This window comes from Setaria italica, chromosome VIII (genome assembly GCF_000263155.2).
Source record: "Setaria italica strain Yugu1 chromosome VIII, Setaria_italica_v2.0, whole genome shotgun sequence".
NCBI classification, from domain to species: Eukaryota; Viridiplantae; Streptophyta; class Magnoliopsida; order Poales; family Poaceae; genus Setaria; species Setaria italica.
Window position 1 is genome coordinate 15,697,852 of NC_028457.1, and position 23,671 is coordinate 15,721,522.

The window sequence follows — 23,671 nt, forward strand, 5'->3', positions numbered from 1 at the left end:
CAATGACCGAACCCTTGTCCTACGGATCTTCTCCCCAAAAAATGTCACCCTCGAGCGTCAGTTCGAAACGAGCCAACGGTTACCCTTTTGGTGTGACGTGTCGGCTTCCTATTGGGTGTCCCTTCATATCCGACTCACGGTTACAGGCGCTATTTCGCGCCCTTTTACCATGCCTATAAAAATAGGGTGCGGGTTGCTTTCACTTTCACCTTCACGGTTGAAACTCCTGCACCCCTGCTTCTTGCTCGTTGCTTCCGTGCTTTGAGGATCGTTCTTTGCATGCTGTTGTTCATGGCCTCGAGGATCTCGAAGGTAACAAAGTTACTTACGTCCTTTTTTTTCTATTGCGGATCTTTCTTGTTTTCATTTTCTAAGATGATGCTTTGATGTCTTTGTAGATGGCTCGTATTATTCAGACTGTGACACCCATGACTTCCTCCTTGGGGTTCTTTATCGAGGGTTTTATAAGGTCCTGGATGAAAACCCTAGGTGGCACCTCCGACCGAGTGGACCCCATCTTGGCCAGTGCGTCAGCTGCCATGTTCTTGTCACGGATAACGTGGTGGAATTCTAGCCCGTAGAACTTTCCTTCCATCTTCCGTATTTCTGCACAAGAGGCATCCATCTTGTCTCTGGTTCTTGACCAGTTCTTGTTTAGTTGGTTGATCATGAGCACCGAGTCTCCTCTGATGAGAAGGTGCGTGATCCCGAGTGAAATCGTGATGCACAGCCCGTGGAGGGCCGCTTTATACTCTGCAGCATTGTGCGACACTCGAAACATTATCTGTAGGACATACTTGAGCACGTCCCCTTTAGGGGAGATGAACAAGATTCCTGCACTACCTCCCTCGATCTTAAGGGATCCATCGAAGTACATGGACAAGTATTCGAGCTCCTCTTTCGGGGCGGGCGTCTAGATCTCTATCCACTCAGCCACAAAGTCATATAGAATCTAGGACTTGATGGATGTTCGAGGGATGAAGGTGATGTCGTGTACAGCTAGCTCTACGGACCACTTCAAGATCTGTCCCATGGCGTCTCTGTTGTGAAGGATGTCACCCATGAAGTAGCCAGACACTACAATGATCTTGTGGGCCTCTAAGTAGTGCTTTAGCTTTCTAGCGGTGATCAAGAGTGTGTATAGTAGCATCTGCACCTATTTGTAGCGGACTTTGGATTCCATTAGTACTTCGCTGATGAAGTATACGGGTCACTAGATACTATATGCGTGTCCTTCTTTTGACCGCTCGACCACTAGTACCGTGCTGACCATGTGGCTGGTACCAGAGATGTAGAGGTAGATTGTCTCCTTGTCTGCCAGCACCTTGAGGATTGGAGGCTTTTATAAACAAGCCTTGAGTTCTTGGAACGACGTCCGATCCTCTTGGTCCTTGGTGAAGTTGTCCTGGTGTTTAAGGAGCTTGAAGAATGGTAGCCCACGTACCCCGGGCCTAGAGATGAATTAGCTCAGCACTGCCATGCATCCGTCGAGCTTCTGTGCATCTTTCTGGTTTGTGGGAGGCTTCATCCGAGTAGTTTCCCGGATGGGACGCGAAAACACATTTTTCCAGTTTAACTTCCACCAGAACCTCCTAAGGTTGTTGAATGTCTTGATCAGGTCACTAATTAGCAAGTCATGCTCCATCGTCTTGATGACCACGTCGTCCATGTAAGCTTCTACGTTTTTCCCGATCTGCAAGTCTAAGCACACTTGGATCGCTCGCTGGTGGGTCGCACCAACGTTCTTGAGACTGAAAGACATAGTCGTATAGTAGTACGTGCCGAAGGGCATAATGAATGATGTCTTGATCTAATCTTCCTTCAGGCTTATCTGATGATAGCCCGAGTAGCAATCAAGAAAATAGCGTAGGACGCATCCTGCCATGGAATCTACAACTTGATCTATTCGCGGGAGGGTGAAGGGGTCTTTAGGGAAATGTTTGTTGAGATCAGTTATATCAACCCACATTCTTCATTCCTTATTCTTTTTCTTTACAAAAATAGCTTTTGCATCCTCAGCTCTATGAATCTACTGCTTCAGCTTGGCAACCTGCTCGTCGTAGAGCTCGTTCGGGGTGAGAAGATTGTCGTCCTGCACAAAACGACGAAGCTTTTGCTTGAACAGCTTGGCCTTCACGTCGACCTTCAAGGAGTGCTCAGCAAATTCCTTCAGAATCCCTGGCATACCGCTGGTTTCCATGCAAAAATATCCGAGTGGGCCCGGAAAAACTCGACAAGTACACTTTCCTATTTGGGGTCCATGTTGGCCCCTATGGTCGCCGTCTTGGACAGGTCTTCGAGGCCGAGTGAGACCTTCTTCGTATCCTATGGCTTTTCCTTGATCACCTCCATCACCAACTTCTTGGTCAAGATCTCCAGCTCCTCCGGCGCCACCTTATTAGAAGTAGTGAGGACTCCTCCATGAGCGCTGAAAGGTCCTGGGTAGCCGCGATTTGAAGGTTTTCCTTCGCGTAGTCGTATGCCATGCGCACGTTGCCTAGGACTATGATGACTCCATTTGGAGTAGGCATCTTCATGATCATGTAGACGTAGTGTGAAACAGCCATGAACTTTGCCAGAGCCGGTCTACCGAGTATGCCATGGTAGGCGGTGTCGAATTCTATGATGATGAAGCGGACATACTCAGCACGTTAGTTTTCTATCATACCGAAGGTAACCAGCAGCATGACCTGTCCTTGGGAACCGCTAGGTCACCCGAGATGATGTTGAAGAAAGACGTCTGTGTTAGATTCAGATCCATGGCATAGAGACCGATCTCCTTTACCATGTTGGCAAAGAGGATGTTTAATCCACTACCGCCGTCAACGAGGACCTTTCCAAAGTGCACGTTGCGAATTGTAGGGTTGATCACCAGGGGATATCTTCCTGGCTTGGCGACCATGCTTGGGTGGTCACTGCTGAAGGCGATGGGATCCTCGGACCATCACAGATATTGTAGGATGGCTGGTTCTGTGGCGTAGCCCACCTAGCGCTGGGTCAGCTTCTGCTTCCTCTTGGACTTGAACTGCTCGGGTATGCCGTAGATCATGTTGATGGTGCTGTCAGCCATCTGGAGGTCTTCGTCAGTGAGGTGACCCTTGCGAGGCTCCTTGTCCTTATCTTCCTTGCGAGGTGGCTTTCCGAAGCCTTTCCCGGAGAAGGCCCTCTTGAGGCCGAAGCATTCCCGGGCCGAGTGCTTGTGGTTCTTGTGGTACGGGTATTGCATGTCCAGCATCTTCTGGAATTCTTCCAAGCTGATACGCTCATGCCCTTGCTCCACTGTGGTGACGACCTCGACAGTCTTCCACTTTCGACCGCCCTGCTCTCCTCTGCGGGAGGTTTCAAGACGGTTGATGCGTATTTCTACATCGTGGGCCCTTAGGCAAGAGCGGCTTTCCTCGTCCCATTGAGCTTTGAACTTGTTGAGCTTCTATTTCTCAGCTTCCTCTCCATATGCCATGCTGTTGGCAAAGGTGAAAATCTTGTTGACATTCTTTGATAGCTTCCTGGTCCACTTGTTGATTAGCTTGCCATTAGTGAGGCCATTTTGGAAGGCGCTCATCACATCATGATCCTCAATGAAGGGGACCGAGTTCCTCTTCTTAGAGAACCAACGGATATAGCCTCGCAGCATCTCATTCTTGCGCTAGCGAATCTGCCCTAGGAGCCTCTTGCTTCCTAGTCTCTCCCAGGTGCCTATGTAGTTACTGATGAATAGCAAGCACAGCTGCTCCCAGTTGTCGATGGCGTCACGTGGGAGTCCTGCCAACCAATTGCGGCATTCTTTAGTCAGCATGATGGGTAGGTAGTTAGCAATAACGTTGGTGTTTCCCCCTGCCGCCTTGACGGCAGTTGAGTAGATCTGCAGCCACTGAGCGGGATATAACTTGCCATCATACTTGTCAATGTTGGAAAGCGTGAAACTGCGTGGCCACCTGATTTGGCATAGCCTCTTGGTGAGGGATAGGAAGTCGTCGTATGATGGATTCTTTCCCCGACCTCTATGGGGGTAGCCGACTAGTCTTTCCCCGCTGCTATAGCTATAGCTGGTAGAGTCCGAGTTGTCAGATTCCTCATAGCCGCTCTCCAATTCTAGTTCGGGTGTCTTGCCGTGACATCCATCCCGCCGGGGAGGTCCGTGCTCTCGGTCTTACTCCTCCCTATGCCAGATCTCCTGATCCTCTCAGTGGGAGACGTAGCGGTTGATTGTATGCCTCATGTCGCGTCCTCAGTTGATCCGATCGTGGAGATCAATGTCATGCAGTGAACAAGAGCGCCGTAACTTGGAAGTCATGCCCCGAACCGGCGGAGATGGGTCCGTGCTGTTGATCAAGGTTCCCGTGGTCTGGAGCATCGCTCGCACTCAAGCCAATCCCAGAGTATTGGGTATGAGAGTGTTGTGCTCTTCAATTGCAGCAAGAAGGTTCTCCTTGGGAGTTTTATAGACCTTGTGACTAGCAAAGTCTATGGCGAACAACTGCTCGAGGCTGCGGGGACGGAGGGTGCACTGCTTGTTGGAATGTAGCCTCCTCCTCCTGTCTCGATGACATTCAGCAAGTTCTCCATCACCGTTGGCATTTTCAGCAGCGTTGAGGATCTACCATTTCTTGGTGATCCGTTTGGCATTCTTCTAAATGCACTGCACCTTAGTTTATCGTTCATCATCCGAGACCGCCGCCGCTGGAGCGACAACGTAGACGAAATTGGGAGGTGAGTTGCTTTCGGAGTCTTTAGTGGACTCGACAGAGTTTTCCGTCTGGTCCTCATCTCCCACCACCGGTTCCAAACATGTCATGGACTATGTCCAGGAGCATCCTTCCGACAGTTGTTCCAGATCAGTGGTGCAATCCGTCTCCATGCCTTCCTCCAAGATCGAAAAAAGGGAGTCACCAGCTGACAGATGGTTGCTAATAACAGCCACAATCTCTGGCTCATCCTCGTTCGACTAGTCATTGACTGAGTCAAACAAGTTCGATCTCTCCATTGCTTTCCTGGTCGCCTCCTGGAAGGTGATGGCAGCGTTCCTCAGTCCGTAAGGGATATGAATCTGAGAAGCCGGACTAGTCGGCACCCCTCCAAGAGTGGACTCGCAGAGGGTTATGCACTCGGCTAGTTGAGATGCGATCCAATCCATGGCTTGGACCAGATCATCAGCAAAGAGGGCTGCAGGGGCCCCATTTGTTCCCTCTGTTGGGTACAGCAGATCACCGACTGGAACTCGTCGGCTCCTAGTCTACAGTGGCCTCCCGAGTATTACTCGTTTAGCCTAGGTTTGGTCGTTAACCAGATTGGATTTGTTAGACAGACCCATGTCACCCGTGACCGAGGATAGGGCTCGATCGGAGGGTTTGATCTTTTCAATCGGAGGACTGGGGATGATGTAGGGCACCTCCCTGATGAGAAGCTGGCCCCAAAGAGGGACCGAGTGGTTGGCTGCACAATCACTGGCAGTGGAGGCAGCGTGATGTGCCCGGAAGGGAATTGCCACTCCCATTGTGGCGAAGATGATGCAGCTCTTCGGGATCTTGATGGCATCCATCAAGCTCGCCAACTAACACGATGAACCCCTACGTGGAGCACCAACTATCGAAGGAATAGTCCAGCAGTCCACCACGGGGAAGACCAAGGTGGTAGATTATGTGGAGGGGATCGCCGGACCTAGAGCTAGATGGATGAACACAAGCACACAGGAGATTTTACCAGGTTCGGGCTACCAGATTGGTGTAATACCCTACGTCTTGTGCTTGGGGTTGTATTCTCAGCGTATAGCATATTTAATATGGCTTCCATTTTTGAGGGGGGTCCCTGCCGCTCTTATATAGTCCAGGGGGCAGGGTTACACATCTGATTTGATCTAATCCTAGTTAGTTACAAGGAAATATACTACCTTTTGGTACAAGTTATCTCTTTACATATCTAAACTTCCCTATTTCTAACTATATCTCCTGATGCCGATCATTTATCTTGATTCGTACGCCTACCCCGAGACCCCCTTATATGGGCCGTGGCACCCCCTTTGGAGAATAGCCCGAGGGTTATATCCTCCACACCACCACATCATCAATATAGATCTCCACAATCCTGCCAATGAGACTATAAAAAATATAATTCATAGCCCGTTGATAAGTTGTGCCAGCATTCTTCAAACCAAAGGTCATGACTACCCACTCATAAAGTCCAAGAGCTCCAGGACACCAGAATCCAGTCTTTGGAATATCTTGCTCTGCCATCAGTATCTAATTGTATCATGCGTTTCCATCCGGATAACTCAAGATCTTATGGCCTGACGCTGCATCAACCATTGTATCCGCAACTGGCATAGGGTACTCATCGTTTGGTGTAGCTTTATTCAGATTGTGAAAATCTACACAAGCTCTTAACTTGCCATTCTTCTTGATGGTAGGAATAATAGTTGAAACCCACTCCTCGTACCAGCAGGGTCTGATAAACTTAGCTTCATACAGTAGGGTAATTTTAGCGTTAATGTCTTCCAACAGCTTTGCTTTGAATCCTCTGTCTGGTTGTTTGAAAGGCCGATAACTTGGCTTAATACGCAGTCGATGCTCAACAATGGTATAGCTTAATCCTAGCATTTCATAGTACTCCCAAGCAAAACAATCTTGATACTCTTTCAATAGTGCTATCAATCTCCGTTTGAACTCAGGAGTCAACTTGGAACTTATAAATGTTGGCCTTTGCCTATCACCTGATCCTATATCAATTTCTTCCAAAGGGTTAGCCTACATAAGGCCTTATCCTAGTTTTCCTTCAATGTCCTCAGTTACAGCATCCATTAGGACCTCTTCCGACAAGCCGACTGTTTGAATCAGCTTGGTTCTTTGACGATCTTCTCCCACTGGGCATACCGAGAGCATGTTGACGCAAAAACTAGACTTTAGGCTTCTACGTTGAACAACAGGGAGGACCTAGGAGATCTGCTTAACTCCAGTGTAGGCTTCAAATCGGCATGTGAAGGTGCAAGGCGTGCGAGTCAATTTGACTAGAAAATTGAGAAGGTAAACATTAAATTTCAGAGCCGATCAGTGGTCAAGCCTTTCGAACTCATGGGTAGGAGTTCTTGGAATATACACCATGATAAAAAGATATTCAATGTAATTATGTGGTGTAGATGAATAGAAGTATTAATGGCATGTGCCATTGGCTGTATGAGCCGATGGGCTAAGATAGAAGCAATATAAAACAACAGCCATAAAAGGAGCCCTTGCCTACCATGCACACATTAGGTAAACTAACAGATCTAGTAAATGTTTTGATAAGTGTAATTGAACTTAGACAAGGTAACTGTTGGAGGTATGCCCTACAGGCAATCATAGAGATGATGATATTCCATTTGTATCCATGATTTGTATATTGTGTTCATTGAATATCCATTAAAGACTACTTGAATTGATTTGCAATTATGTGAATTGTATGTGAAACTCTTTACTTGTATGGTTATTCTAAAGTTGTCCCTAGTCGGAGTTCATGTGAGGACACACATGAATATTAGACTAGCACATGCATTAGTTGATGACTATGTTTCACAAGTCATGGACATGGAGATGTTGAACTAATAATGTGGACACATGTGGAGACATGTGCTAGGACTGACCCAACACGAGAAGTAGTTCTCTCTTTAAACAACATATACGCTTTGTCCTTAGACCTGAGATTGTCGCATGTATTCTAGATGTGGATCGACCTACTTAGGGGCTATCAAACGCTACGCCGTAACAGGGTAGTTATAAAGGTAGCTTTCGGGTTTGTCAAGAAGCATGCTATGAGACATGGTCAATCAAGATGGGATTTGCCCCTCTCTGATTAAGAGTGATATCTCTGGGTCCCTCGAGTGATCGGATCCAAAAATGCATGGCCATGCTACGTATGGTTAAGAGTTAACCCACAAAGGGATTCCGAATCACAGGATCGAGAAAGAGCGGTTGGCTTGAAGCTAGACCAAATATCGTGAGGCAAAGGGAATAGCATGTATATTATGTTGTGATGGTTCGTCTGATATGATCTTCATGTGCGTATAGGAGTTGGCACGTCTTGCTAGAGGCCGCTATCGACTATTGGGCCGAGTAGGAGTACTCGGGCCATGTCTATACGTATCCGAACCCATAGGGTCACACACTTAAGGGGCTAGAAGCCCAATTCGGATATGATCCGAGTTGGATTAGGTTTAGAAGTACTAATGGGCCTCGGACCCAGAGGCTCGTCAGGAACCTCTATAAATAGAGGGGTGGGGGCGCCCTAGGGTTTACACCTTTTGGGGAAACACACCTGCCGCGCCTCCCACGCCCTCACCAGCTGCAACTCGCGGATCTAGCAGTCCGGCTTGTGACGCTTCCTCCCTGCACGTGTGGATACCTTGGAGGTGTTGTGCCTGCAGCACTTGGACGAGCCGCCGACGAGCCGCCGACGAGCCACGACGAGCCGACGACGAGCCACGACGAGCCGCAGCACGGGAGGCGATCTTGCTGCACGTGGACGAGCTGCTGAGGAGCTGCTGGACATTGACGTGATCGATTACGTACGACTACATGATCATCTTCACTGCATCGACGCATATCTACATCTTCCGCACCAGTAGTGCGTCGAGTGGTAATCCCGTGATCCTTATACAGCAGTTATTCCTGGTTTTACGCGGTAGAAATTTTGATTTGCGCTAGTGTAGCCTACCTCGTATCCCTTCAGTAACATGAATGGGAGGGTATTGACATCAATCTATTCATCTAAAAGATTAGAACACAACAACAAGGACCTCTTGCCTACCGCTTACAAGCTGATCAAGCTAACGGATCTAATTAATGTCATAATAAGTGTAGTGGACTTAGACAAGGTAACACGAATGAGAGGATATTAACTTCAGCCCACTAACTTAACAAACAAACTTGCACTAGCAAGGCCTCGCATTCTAGGCTATCGGCTCGATGATGTCATCACACTTCTGTGAGATGTGGATAATTCTCAGCTGATGCATCGGCTCTCAGCAGTAATGTTCTAATGTCAAGGATCTGACAACTAGCAATACGAGCGGTAGGGATAAAGATCTATCGGATCTAGCATATATAAAGCAATAAACGCATACAAGATCTAACCAGTCGATGCGATCAGATAACTGGTGAACGCTTAAACAAAGTTAGGGAGTCGATGAAGACAATCTAACTAGATCTAAGCTGTTCCATAACTGTGAGTGCTTGATAAAACTAAGAGATCGATATGATGCAACTTAATAAAGCCAAACAACTCAATAACTGTGAGCAACATCAAACACAAGCAGAATATTGGACAAAGTCTAGAAAGTTCTAATTGAAATCTAAGATAACTCGATAACTAGCCACATGCACGAATATCAAAATATAAGACTTAACTTAGAAAGTTCTGATAGAGCACGTGATGACCGGGTGACGCTACTCACAAGCTCGCCTAAGATCAAAACCGAGCAACCGTGCGCGCAAGAATGAACTCGTCGAATCTAGTCTACTCTTACTCCTTGGATTTTGGCGGCATGGTGCCAAAATGTTGTATTGATTGATTATTACAAGGCTCATGGGTTGCTAAGGCGCAACATCCTTGGATGGTTGTAGTCAAGCCGTGAACATCGTCTCCATCTCCAAATCGAGTTACCCCCCTTCTCTTGTCAAAAGATTGGGATTCAACCCCCATGGGTTCATATCAAAGTGTCCAAGAGAGCCGAATATTCACATTTTTCGATGGGTTTGATGGAAGTGAAAAACCAGTTTCTTGAACTAGGGAAGTTTAAATTAAACCAAGGTACACAGATCAGGTGCTGGGAGGGTGTGTGGCTGGGTAACCAAACACTACAATCCCAATACCCAAACTTGTATATATAATATTGTGAGGAGAAAAAGCCCACTATAGCTAAGGTCTTTAGTTCAATCCCACTAAATGTTTCTTTTAGAAGAGCATTAGTCGGTAACAAGTTACTAGAATGGTACAGTTTGCTAGGAATATAGCAAACGACATTACCTTACAAGGGGGTAGAGACACTTTCACAGTGCGTTCAATTTACAAGCATCTCGTCAATAGTGGTTTTAGAGTCACACAAGAAATTTGGCATATTAAGTTATCACTAAAGATCAAGATCTTCTTATGGTACATAAGGAGAATCATTCTCACAAGGATAACCTAGCAAACAGAAGGTGGGACTGAAGCAAATATTGCAGTTTTTCAGTTCCGTGAAAAGCATAAATCATCTGTTCTTTCAATACCAATATGACAAGTTTCTATGGCATGTTGTTCATATCATTTTTGGTCACTACATTGGAATCCATGTTTAGTAGTGGTTGGGAACCCCTCTTTAGTACCGGTTGCGCAACCGGTACTGATCATTCGGTACTAAAGGGGGGGCCTTTAGTACCCTTTAGTACCGGTTGGGGAGACCAACCGGTACTAAAGGGCCTGCCACGCCGGTTGATCTCCCTAACAGGTACTATTTTTTTCTTTTCTTTTCTCATTTTCTTTTCTATTTCTTTATTCTATATTCATATTTTGTATTTGTTTCCTTTACGTATACTAGCTCTAATACACTAATATATATAAAGTTCTATTTATCTTTAATATTACATTTGAGATACTATTATATATAGATATAGACATATTGTGCATACACATATATGAATAATATTACATTGTCTCAACTTTTCAAGTTCAACATTTCGTATCTACTATTCTGAACCCGAGTCCTGACCGTGATGTAGATTTGATCCATCATTATGAAACTCCCCCGCTGGATTTATGACCTCGTCCAGAAGAAATCCACAGAGTTGTTCTTGAACTGCCCTAATGCGGTCCGTGTCGAGGACTCTTTCCTTCTTGTACATCATTTGTATCATTGGCAAAGGTTATTATATATATAGTAGATCAATGGGTTTGCACAATTAGAACTAATTTATTGTTAAGAATTTTGTATACGTACGGTTCACTCGTGCCCGGTCATATGCGGCGGACCTACAAAGTCGTGGATGAACTCAAATACGTAGTATCCGCATAAATTGTTACCCGGCTCCTGTCCCAACACTATATATGAAAAAAAAAAGTTATGAAATATTTGTTGTGTTAAAGTAAGTGTCACAAGATGTGAAAATTCAACACATACTAGGAAATCAGTCTTCCAATAAAGTTCCTCCGTGAATTCACCCATGTGATTTCGACGGAATGGAGCCCATGCTTTGTTCATAGCATCCATGATGTCATTGTATTCTTGTTTTGGTTTCCTCAAAGAGTCAAAGACATATACGAAGCTCATATCAAGCACAACAATAATGAGTATTCAATGGAATCTGTACAACCAAATTAAAGCTAGTTAGTCTTATGTTTAACTGCTAGTTCAAAAAAGAAACAGATGGGAAACATGCTCACTTGAAGTTGTACGGTAGTAGTATGTACTTCTTGTAATGTTGCTTGTCAAGGAACTTATATATATTCTTCAATGTTCGATTTGGTTTATCTCTTAGATTTGCCTCATTTACAACATCGGGGTCCATGAAGCTTACGTGATAGTATCCTTTTCTCCGACAAGTTTGAATCTCCATCTTGCATAATACAAAATCGAATAGGAGTTAAGACATTGCACAATGACTAGAGTGGGGATTTTGAAGTTAGAGGATATTAAAGACTAATAGAATCCAGCAACTGATGAGTGACTTGTCAAGTGCGTCTTGATTGTATAGGTAATAGAATATCTCTAGTAGCACATTTATGATGCCTTCCCCACAGAAATAATGTTGATCATCAATCTGAACTTCGAGTATGGCAAAACCCTCAACTGAAGCCTCCATGTACCATTGGTGCAACTTGTACATCTTCATTGGGAGATGGTCCACCAACTGCGGCCATACAAACAGTTTCCCATACTCATATTTCCATTTAGCAGATCCAGGGTGCTTTGGGATGTGATCCTCCTCTCGAAGTTGAGCTGCGGTTAGATTTGTATCTTTAGCAAATTGCAACAGGTTCTTATCAAACTCAGAAAGCAGCTGGAGCGGAGCAACCGATTGGTTGGATTGGGCTCTGAGTTGTGGATTAGTTGACCCACTTTTCTTTCTCTTATTAGAAGCCTTTATTATTTGTCTGTCGTGATCAGAAAGAGGTGGTTTCTCTGGTTGTTTCCGTCGCTCCGCCTCCACACTTCTGATGAAAGCCCGAATTTTACCCTTATCAACTGGTGGATCCTCTGGCTGTTTCCTTCGCTCCACCTCCCTTGCGAAGAAAGCTTTTTTCTCAGCATCCACTATTGCATGGAGTTCCTCATCTTTCATATCACATGGGTTCTTGGGCGGTGGTTGCTTCTCCTTCTTCTTTTTCTGCTTCTTCATAGCCACCGTAGGCGGAACTGAAGGCGTCTTTTGCTGTGTAGCCATGCTCATTGGAGGTGGAGGTGGACTAATGCTTGGATCCCTGTCTGGTAGTGGACTCATGCTAGGATCTCTATCTGGTAGTGGAGAGGGTGCCCTGGCAGATGGCGTAGGTGATATTGCCCTTGAGCCTTGAGGAGATGATCCCAAGGTCAAGGGATTCAGCTGCGTAATCCTTATGTAGCGCTTGGGGCATACAATCCAACCATGGATGGCTTCTCCTAGATTCTTTTCCCCTTCACCTCCAGGGATCTCAAGTTCCAGGTCATCCCAACCGTCGACCACTCAATCCACCCCAACTTTGGCGTAACTATGAGCTGGAATCGCCACACCATGAAGTGTTTGGCCTTGTGTCGGTTACTCAGCCACACCATAAGCCACAACAATGAGCTTCTTTTTCACGGGAGTAACAAACTCATAAGGGGCTCTCCTAGTGATGTCGTCTATGAGGTGGCATTGGTTGTCCTCAAGTATGTCAGAAGATCCTCCAGCTGGGGCTTCTATTGAAGCAACACTGCTTCGACGCTGAGTGGGGCTTATGTCGACATGTGCCCTTGATGCTGCAATAGCTGCTTGTTCACTGGCTTGTTTGCTAAGAGGTAGCACCACACACAAGTCAATTACTTCCTCTATTCTTGGCTCTGATGCTGCTACTTGTTCTTGCAACTCTTGCAGTTATCGTGTGTCGTCAGCCTTACTTCTTTGGCAGCTTCTGTATGAATCAATGTACTCATGAAAGGCAAACTTCCACAGAATTACTCCTTTGCCTTGCCAACGTCTAGGGTGTTCAGGATTTCCACGTGCCATAGTCAGCTCGTCCATCTCTTGATCAGGCACCAAAGATCCATCAGTTGTTGCCTTTATTAAGTCAACAAGCCTCGTAGCCCCTTCTCTTAATTCATGACCGAACACAAATGGTCCATCTTTGGGATTGAGCATGCTGCCATGAGCATAATAGCAATTCATTGCTCGCTCTGGCCATTCGAGAGTCTGCGGTACTATTCCCCTGGCAGTTATGTCATCTTTCATCCTCTGCCATTTCATGATCTCCTACTTGTAACCTCCTATCTGAAGATGATGAAAGTATTTCTTCTTGTGAGCATTGTCAGTGTTGGTCTGAGTTGTCTTAGCACTCTTTTCTGACTGTTTGAACTATACAAAGGAATCCTAGTGATCTCTTAACTTCGTGTGCTTATTAAAATCAAGTGTAAGCCCCTTCTTTATGTACTATTTGTTCAAGTTTTTCTTGTACATTTGAAAAGCAATTGCAGCCTTCTTGAAGCCCCATTCTTTCACTTTGTCTTCATCTACATCTTCGAATGTGAAGTTGTCTTTTAACTGTTCCCATAACATTGCCTTCTCTCAGCAGGTACCATGCTTGTGGGAACTGGGACCATGCTTGTTGAAGTGACGCTATCAGGGCTTTTCCAATTCTGAAATCTTATTGGGATGTTATCTCTTACAAGAAACCCAATCTGATTCACCATTTCTTTCTTAGCGTTGGTAGGAGCAATCAATTCACCATCTTCAGCAATTTTCATGATGATGATACGACCCTCTAACTTCTTCTTCTTGCCTCGTTTCTTTTGAGTCCTGCTCCTCTATCCAAATGGCTGAAAAATGACAATTTGTTGCCTGATGATGTTTCTTTTTATAAGTAGAAAATTCAAATAATGTTTACGTATAATAATTTCTATACCTCGCCTTGTTGCTCATCATTGCCTCCCTCGGCAATTTGTTGCTCCTCATTACCTTCCTCGGCAATTAATTTCTCCTTAGTGCCATCACCAAACATGTTGAGGTAGATGTCTATCTGGCTATGATCGATCTCTTCATTTAGTTGATCGTTTATGCCACCTTCAGCAATCAACTGAATGATGTATTCCTATACCATTCGGGACTGCTCGTGCCATTGTAACTAGTATAATATAAAAGGAATTATTCTAAGAAATAGTAGGCATCAACAATAAAAAGAATGACTACAAAATAATTAAACAATTATACAATTTGTAACTAATAGAATATAAAAAGAATTATTCTAATAAATAGTAGGCATCAACAATAAAAAGAATGACTAAAAAAAGAATCAAACACTTATACAATTTGTAACAATAATAAATGACTAAAAAAAGAATGATACACTTACATAATTTGTTACAATAAAAAGAATGACTACTATAATAAGAAAGACTATAACTTATACATATAATTACAGTAAATGTCTACTAAAATGAATGACTAACATTTATACATTTTGTAATTATAATTGACAACAAAAATATTGAATATTGTATATTTTGAAATATTTGATGAATTTTGTAACAGTAAAAGACATCATAAAATTTCTTGGTAATTTATAAAAGTATCAAAGTAATTTTCCCTTATTTCTAGACATTTCTAACAATTAACAGAATTTTGTAACATGGCATGTCATACAATTTACAATTAATAAGTTTTTCTAACAATTTTTCTATAATTTCTAGCTAATTCAAGAATTTTACTATATTCTCTAGCTAATTCAATATTTTTCCTACAATTTCTAGCTAATGCTTATACGGCAGAAATAAAAAAAGAATTAACAACAAAAATAGAATGAAACACTTATACAATAATTGATTATAAAAATATTACTTAGTAAATGACAACATCATAAAATTACTTGGTAATTTCTAAAAGTATTAAAGTAATTTTCACATATTTTTATACATTTTTAAGAATTAATAGGATTTTTTATGTTTTCTAGCTACTTAAAGAATTTTTCTATATTTTCTAACTAATTTAATAATTTTCTAATACTGTAGAAATAAAAAAAATAAATGGCATAATTCTGACACTGGTACAAATTTCCTACAATTTCTAATAATTTCCTACAATTTTTAGATAATTTCCTACAATTTTTAGAGAATTTCCTACAAATTTCCTTTAATTTCTAATATTGCAGAAATAAAAAAAATTATGACATCACGGCTTATGTCAGCGGGAAGCCGAGCCAGCGGCCGGCTGCGAGTGTGCTCGCGCACGTGGAGTGGCCGACGCTTTGCGGCACTAGAGGGGCTGGGGGTGGTGGTGGTGGCAGCGGTCGACGACGGGGCTCGGGCGTCGCGGCGACGGGGGTGGTAGCGATGAGGGCCCGAGTAGCGCGGTGACAGGGCGCTGATGGGGGCCGAGTGATGGGGCAACGGGGGTGGTGACGAGGGCAGCGACGAGGGGGCGGCCAAGAGGCCGGTGGGGCGGCAATGGCGTGGTGACGGGGACGCGAGGACCTGGGGCGGGGGAGTCGGGCGGTGACAAGGTGACGAGGGGGCGACTCGGAGGGACGGCGACGGCAACGAGGGGGCGCAGTGGCGGCGGCAGATCGGGTGAGTGGACATGGGCGACAGGAGGTCGAAATGCGCCTAAGTGTTGAGGGAGGAGAAGGGGCGCCGGCCTTAACCCCCTCCCCCCACCCCCTGAGTACTGGGCAAAAAGGGGACCCGGTACTAAAGGGTACGAAAGGGGGGGCCTTTAGGGTCTTCCCACTACTCGGCACTAAAGGGTCTCCGCGCGAGCGAAACGAAAACGACCCCCTTTAGTACCGGATGTTCCCACCACCTAGTACTAAAGGGGTTGCACACTCCTGTTTCAGTTTCCCGCTCAAACATCTTTTTATTTTCCTTTCTTTTACAATTGCTATTATATTAATATATTGCATAGTAAATCAAATAACACTCATAAAAATTGGAAAAACAATTTGGTAGCTTCATGTTTATTAGATATACACTATAAACATGTCCAATGTGGTCAAATATCAAACATGGTAAAGTTATTAATTTTAACTTAGTAGGTTATAATGGTCATAATACTTATGTTAACTTTTAAATTCGAAAAAATAGATATTTTGACCATGCAAAAATTTAGAAGAATAGTGCTTGTAGTGTTATTAAAATGTTTATCATGATTTATCATGTACTTGTTTAATTGTACATAAATTTATTGTTTAATATTTAATGGTGCTACAAAAAGAGAAATATTTAATATTTTAACCATGCAAAAATTAGTTCTTGTTCACTAGGGTGAGATTTTTGCAAATAGTATTGTTCAATCAACTTATTCGAATTGGAGCTACTACTGAATTGAAAAGAATGCTAACTCCAATCAACTTAATCGAAGATGAATGCATTTTCTGCCATTCTTTTAGAATGGATGAGGAGGTAATATGGTTTACATTATTAAACATTGTAGAAAGAGTTTTCACGTTCCATGTGCAGTTTAGATGATTGATTGCCGCTAGGATGTTGTAAGCACTTTTGTCTTTGGTCCAATGGTTTGCATTTTCTAGAATTTATGTGATGTTCTGAAATGATTTCTTTTGCATGGTAGGATAAACATAATGTGATGTGCCCTAAACATGTTTCAAACACACTACCATGTGATAAGCTAAGTACTACCATGTTTCATTGAACAGTCTCTACAACTAAACCCAGCCTTGCTGGGGCAACAAAGGTACTTACATTTATAAACTAGGAGCTCTTTTACGGTGCACAATACTACCACCTAGTGGTATAAAGTATTAACAAGATCTAACCATTCATAATTAAGGGTAATATGGTAATTACATTAATTCCTTTGTTGATAACCAAAAACACAACATGATGGTACAAATACATTACGCAACATCATCTAATGGAACGTTAATAACCCTCCTCTTGACGAATGTCCCTTGGTTGTGATCGCAGAGTAAGTATGGAGCGTCCTCTTTGGCTAACACGATGCTTGGGTCATCCTCGACTAAAAATGAAGGAAGATCATCGAACTGATCATAATCTTCTGAAATGTCAGTCTTGTCCTCAACTCTAACGATTTTTCTTTTCATTGGAAGAACTATGTGGCGCTTTGGCTGGTCATCTGACTTATTAGCATTCTTCCTTATTGGTTTGCTTGTCATGTCCTTCACGTAGAAAACTTGAGTCACATCATTGGTTAGGACGAATGGTTCGTCTTTGTATCCAATCTTGTTGAGATTCACTATTGTCATCACATAGTTGTTTGTCATTACGCCTCCTCCAGTAAGTTTCACCCATTGGCACCAAAACAAAGGGATTTTCAAAGATCCATAGTCGAGTTCCCATATTTCCTCTATGACACCATAGTATTTGTCTTTGTTTCCATTGTTATCTATAGCATCTATACGGACACCACTATTTTGGTTTGTGCTCTTTTGGTCTTGGGCTCTGGTGTAAAATGTGTAATCATTTATCTCGTATCCTTGGAATCTCGATACTGAGATAGATGGACCCGTAGCCAACCATACTAGTTGTTCTTCAATCATATTATCATCCATCAGTCATCACCGCAACCAAGAGGCGAAAGTGTCAATGTGATGATGTGTAATCCAGGCTTCAGCCTTCCCTTGGTTTGAGGACCGTACAATAGCCCTGTGCTCCTTCATATATGGAGCGAGTAGAGATGATTGTTGCAGGACCATGAAGTGTGCTGTACAAAATGTATCCTCATCAATGTCCATCCGAGCTTTCCTCCCTAGTGTGCCCTTTCCTTTCAGTCTCCCCTCATGGCATGATATAGGGACTCCAATCGAACTTAAGTCGTCAATAAAGTCACCACAAAACTCAATGACCTCCTTTGTTCCATATCCCTTTGCGATGCTTCCTTCCGGACGGGCACGGTTACGAACATACTTCTTCAGAATTGCCATAAACCTCTCGAAAGGGAACATTTTGTGTAGAAATACAGGACCGAGAATAACAATCTATTCAAGAAGGTGGACTAGAAGGTGGGTCATGATATTAAAGAAGAAAGGTGGAAAGACCATCTCCAAGCTGACCAAGCATTGCACCACATCATTCTACAGTTGTAGTAGATTGTTTGGATTGATTGCCTCCTGAGAAATCATGTTGAGGAATGCACATAGCTTCACGATTGTCATTCTCACATTCTTTGGTAGAATACCCTCAATGCAATAGACAGCAATTGTGTCATCAGGACATGGCAGTCACGGGTCTTTAGATTTATGAATTTCTTCTGTTTAAAATTTATTATTGGATGTATATTCGAGGAGTAGCCCGATGGGACCTTGATACTATTCAAGCACTGAAACATGATTTCCTTCTCTTCCTTGTTGAGAGTGTAACTAGCAGGATGCAAGTAATGTCCCTCATCTCTCTTTTCTGGATGTAGGCCATCTCGTTGTTTCATATGTTTCAGGTCCCAACGTGCTTCAACTATATCCTTTGCCTTTCCATATATACCCAGGAAGCCAAGCACATTCACGCAAAGATTTTTCATCAGGTGCATCACATCAGTTGAATTATGGACCTGAAGAACTTCCCAATAAGGTAGCTCCTAAAATATAGACTTCTTCTTCCACATGGTTGTAGGTTCGTCCTTGTCATTTGGAATAAATTGGCTACCAGATCCCTTGCCAAAGACTACCCTCACATCCTTTATCATAGAAAATACACGTTTACCATTATGGTGAACGGGCTTAGTATGTTTTTCTTCCTCCCCTTCAAAATGCTTCCCTTTCTTTCTTAACGGGTGCTTAGCAGGAAAAAATCAATGATGGCTCGTATACATGACATTTCTATAGTGTTTCAAATACATGCTACAAGTATCATATAAATAGTGCGTGCATGCTCGAAATTCCTTGTTTGACTGTCGGGACAGATTACCAAGTGTCAGCCAATCATTGATGGTTACGAACAACAATGCTCGTAGATTAAAAGTCTCCTTTTTGTACTCATCCCACACACGTACACCTTCTTCCTTCCATAATAGTAGAAGTTCATCAACCAACGGTCTTAGGTAAACATCAATGTCATTGCCTGGTTGTTTTGGGCCTTGGATAATTATCAGCATCATAATGAACTCCTGCTTCATAACGGTTGTTTTGGGCCTTGGATAATTATCGGCATCATACTGAACTTTCACTTGATGCACATCCATGGTGGAAGGTTGAACATACCTAAGGTCACAGGCCAAGTGCTATGACCACTACTAAACTATCCGAATGGATTGAATCCATCTGTACTTAAACCAAACCATATGTTCGTTGCATCCTTTTCAAACTCGGGAAATTCTCTATAAACTGTTCTCCACTAGGACCCATCAGCAGAGTGTCTGATCATTTCATCTTGCTTACATTCTTCTTTGTGCCAATGCATCAACTTTGCATATGCCTTGTTTCTGAACAAACACTTCAACCGTGGTACTACAAGGAAATACCACATTACCTTCGTAGGAACTTTCTTCTTGATGGTCTGCCCCTCTACATCAGCGGGGTCATCTTGCCTGACTTATAACGCAGCGCTTCGCACACAGGACAAGCCTCCAATTTCTCCGTATTCCTCATCACGATAGATACAGTCATTAGGACATGCATGTATCTTTTGTACCTCTAAACCCAAAGGGCAAACAACCTTTTTTGCTTCGTACATTGATGACGGCACTTCAGGGATGCGTGTTCTTTATGATTTTCATTAACTCATCAAAACCCTTGTCAGAAACTCCATTTTTTGCCTTCCATTGCAGCATTTTCAGTGTGGTACCCAACTTTTTGTGCCCCTATTTGCAATCTGGGTACAACAATTTCTTATGATCATCTAACATACGCTTGAACTTTTTTGACTCCTTCACATTCTCGCAGTCTTCATTTGCATCTCGCAACACCTGACCTAGATCATCGATAGGACCTTCTGCCTCACCTATCTCTTCTTCAACGTCGCCCATTTGGAGCATCTGCAAAGGCACCTCCTTGAATCCAGTCAAGAACGTTGTCATCTTCTTCTTCATAATCATCATCCATCATAACTCCTCTTTCCCCATGCTTAGTCCAAACAAAATAGTTAGACATGAATCCAGAACTGTATATGTGGGCGTGAATAGTCTTTCTGGATAAGTAATCCTTCACATTTTTGCAATTTTTGCATGGACAATAAATGAAACCGGATGGCGGTTTGTTGGATTCTGCCTGATCGAGGAAACCACGCAAGCCATTAATGTACTCCATGTAATATTTGTCTGTGTTGTACATCCATTACCGATTCATCTACAAAATATTACCAAACCAAAGATATTCTAATCATCCATACAATTATAAATGAAACATAAAAAACATGAAACAAATAGCATTAATTAGTAGTGGTGTTAGCCCACAATTAGTAGTAGTGGCTACTGGCTAATGTCTAGGCTTGTAAGTTAACCTGAACAGCAGGGCAACTGTCCTTGGCTAACCTCCCATTAGAAAGCTCTAAGTAACACATGCATATAAATGAAAATTTTCTCCCGTCGAAAGAAGGCTATGCACATTGAAGCGTTCCGTGAGAAACATGGCTAGGCCTGAAGGATCCATTGTACAAGCATATGTTGCTAATGATGTTGTAGGAAAAATGTTGAATTAGCTAGAGAATATAGAAAAATTCTTAAATTAGCGAGAAATTTACATTATTTCCTACAATTTGCTACCGTAATGGCCAAATTAACATGATGTAATTTTCACTTATTTTTATACATTAACATGATTTCATATAAATTCTAGCTACTTTAAGAATTTTTTTCTAAATTAACATTATTTCCTACAATTTCCTATACAAAATGGTGCATATATTTAAAAAAACACACAAATATGAGCTCTAAATAACACATTCATATAAATGAAAATTTTCTCCATTGTACCTTATTCTAAAAAGCACAAATTACTCTAGCTCTAAAGCATAAAACTTACTATACTAACCATGTATCAAGGGAGGATGAAGTTTCTTACCTTTAGAACACTTGAATGAGTGAAATCCCCAAGAAATGGTCAAAAATCCGGCAGCACCTCCCCTATGGCACCATGGATAGGGTGAAGCTCGAGCTGTGGTGAATGGCTCGAGCAGGAGAAAAAAGGAGGGCGATTTATAGGAGGAAATTTAGTACCAGTTAAGGGCACCAACCGGTACTAAAGGGTCCACATTAGTACCGGTTGGTGCTCCCACTCGGTACTAAAGGGGGGCACATTTGTACTGGTTGGGGGCACCAACCGGTACTAATGTGGACACTTTAGTACCGGTTGGTTAAGGGCCTCACGGGCGCCCCTCGGGGACTATCCGTTAGATCTGGTACTGATGCTTATATTAGTAGCGGGACCAATTTCAACCGGTACTGAGGCTGTTGACGAAAGGTTCATTCCCTAGTAGTGGCTATTAACCCACCATAAGATAAAAGTAATTTCTTCAACCATTGGATCAAAATGGGTGGTCGTAAACCAAAGCAAAATGTATTGGCAGGTGGTATGGCTTTATGTTGGGCAATTTGGCTCAAAAAAATGATGTTATTTTTGACAAATGCCCATAATTGTTTTTAGGTTTTATTCAAGGGAAGATACTGGCTCTTTTTGACAAATGCCCACAATTTTTTTTAGGTTTTATTCAAGGGAAGATACTGGCTCCCGGCAGTGGGCTCAGTTGCAGCACAATGAAGAATAGAGGTTGATGCTAATCCAAGCATGTCAAACTTTGGAGATGTCGGCGCTACATTTTTTTTTGGCATCCGATCGGATAGTAGATCAGAGAGTGGAGTGTTTTCGATCTCTTGTTTTTTTTTTTTGGCTATAAGTCTTTGTCTTAGATTCGTAATGTTTGGCCATTAGGTCTGATCAATCAATTGGACTTAATCATTTGTTCATCACCATCTGCGCCGTTTCACTTGCATTTTCTTTCGTTCAGTCTCTCTTTCGTTCATGAGCGGGATCGCCTTGGCTATGTAAATATAGGGCCGGAATAACTGCAATCCTTAACAAAATGCATTAAGGTGGGCTTCGGATTATTAAGAACTTTTTCTATCTTCATGGAGGCTAAACCTTTATATAGGACTACTTTGATCAGGACTGACTCTAGCGAAGAAACACTTAGGGTGCGTTTGGTTGGGAGACAATGTAGAACGGGACGGTCCCGTCCCAGTTTTTCGGGATGGGATGATCCCATTTCTTGTTTGGTTGAATGGGATGGGGTCATCCCAATTTTTTGTTTGGTTGGAGAGATTGCGACAGACGGGATGAGCACCGTTTTCTCCTTCCGTTAGACACCGTTTGTGGGGCCCACTCGTCATACTAACAACGTCTTCTTCTTCCTCCCTATGCCACGCTGGCCTTCCTGCTCCACCCGCGGCGCCGCCTCCGCCCCAGCCGCGCCAGCCCGGCCCCGGCCGCGTCTGCCGCCCCAGCCGCGTCCGCCCGCCTCCGCCCGCGCCCGCCCCGGCCCCGGCCGCGTCCGCCCCAGCCACGCCCACCTCAGCCCGCCGGAGCTCCGGCCGCGCCCGCATCTTGCCGCGCCCGCCGCGACCACGGGAGCTCCGGCCACGCCCGCATCTTGCCGCGCCCGCCGCGACCACGGGAGCTCCGGTCGCGCCCGCCTGACGAAGCACCCGCGTCCGCCCCGACCGCGCCCGCCTCCGCCCGCCGGAGCTCCAGCCGCGGCCGCATCTTGCCGCGCCCGCCGCGGCTGCAGGAGCTCGACCGCGCCCGCCTGACGAAGAAGACACGGTGTTGACGGAGACGAAGTGGGACGCCCCCGTCCGCTCGTTTTGGAGGGACGGGGGTATCCCGCATATAGAGAGAATATTCTCTTCTAGGGATGTCCCCATCCCACCTGTCCTCCAACCAAACGCGGGACGAAGTGGGATCGTCCCGTCCCGTCCCACTTCGTCCTTACAACCAAACGCACCCTAGTTTAGAGGGTCTGGCCTAGCCCTTTGTTAGGATAGGCCTACAGAATAATGAAGCTATACGGCTTAGGTTGCAAAGCTGCAAGCTCCCTTCTAATGTGTTATTAGGCTGCTTGGAGGCATCTCGCTGAGTAAGCTGCCTTTGGCTAGGCCCTGTTCTGCCAACGAAATGAAGGCCTCGCCTCTTTAGTTTAAGAATTGGTTTTAATGTTGACTCTGATATTTTTGAAACATTACGTTGTGATCGTGTAGCTTCATTCTACTCTATGTAATAGAGGGTGGACTGGTTACTCCTTCCTAAGGAGGATGAAGCCAGAATTGTTTTTTTTCCATTATCTAAATAAAAGTCAATGCAAGCTTCTTCTAAAAAAAAATACAAATGGTGCATGAAAAGTGAATAATTTGGGGCCGCATGGACCTTTCCTTTGGTTGGGCCCAATTTATCATCTAGTGTGTGCAGCAGCAGATGGCCCAAGCCAAGTGGGCCTGACCCACTATTGCTAACTGCGTAAAAACAGCATCATCTCTAAAATGTGTCCAAGAGTAGCCAAGGTCATGCATGTTTTGTCGATCCTTCTCAATAACAAAATAAA

General features: G+C 43.9%; 1 protein-coding gene across 1 annotated transcript; it reads right to left on the reverse strand.

Moving 5' to 3' along the window:
* Window positions 1-2,986: 2,986 nt before the first annotated feature.
* On the reverse strand, window positions 2,987-22,997 carry LOC101760662 (translation initiation factor IF-2-like). The gene is made up of 2 exons (XM_012848165.1): window positions 22,504-22,997; window positions 2,987-3,329 (listed from the first exon to the last, which is right to left on the reverse strand). Exons 1-2 carry the CDS (start codon window positions 22,995-22,997, stop codon window positions 2,987-2,989), a joined length of 837 nt encoding a protein of 278 aa, XP_012703619.1.
* Window positions 22,998-23,671: the final 674 nt, after the last annotated feature.

Excerpts from the sequence above, each read along its gene's own strand:
- LOC101760662 (XM_012848165.1), bottom strand. The coding sequence starts at position 22,997 with ATGGGGACATCCCTAGAAGAGAATATTCTCTCTATATGCGGGATACCC. Across the intron at positions 3,330-22,503 it reads GCCGCGGGTGGAGCAGGAAG|AGGAGAGCAGGGCGGTCGAA; the intron begins GCCAGCGTGGCA and ends AACCTCCCGCAG.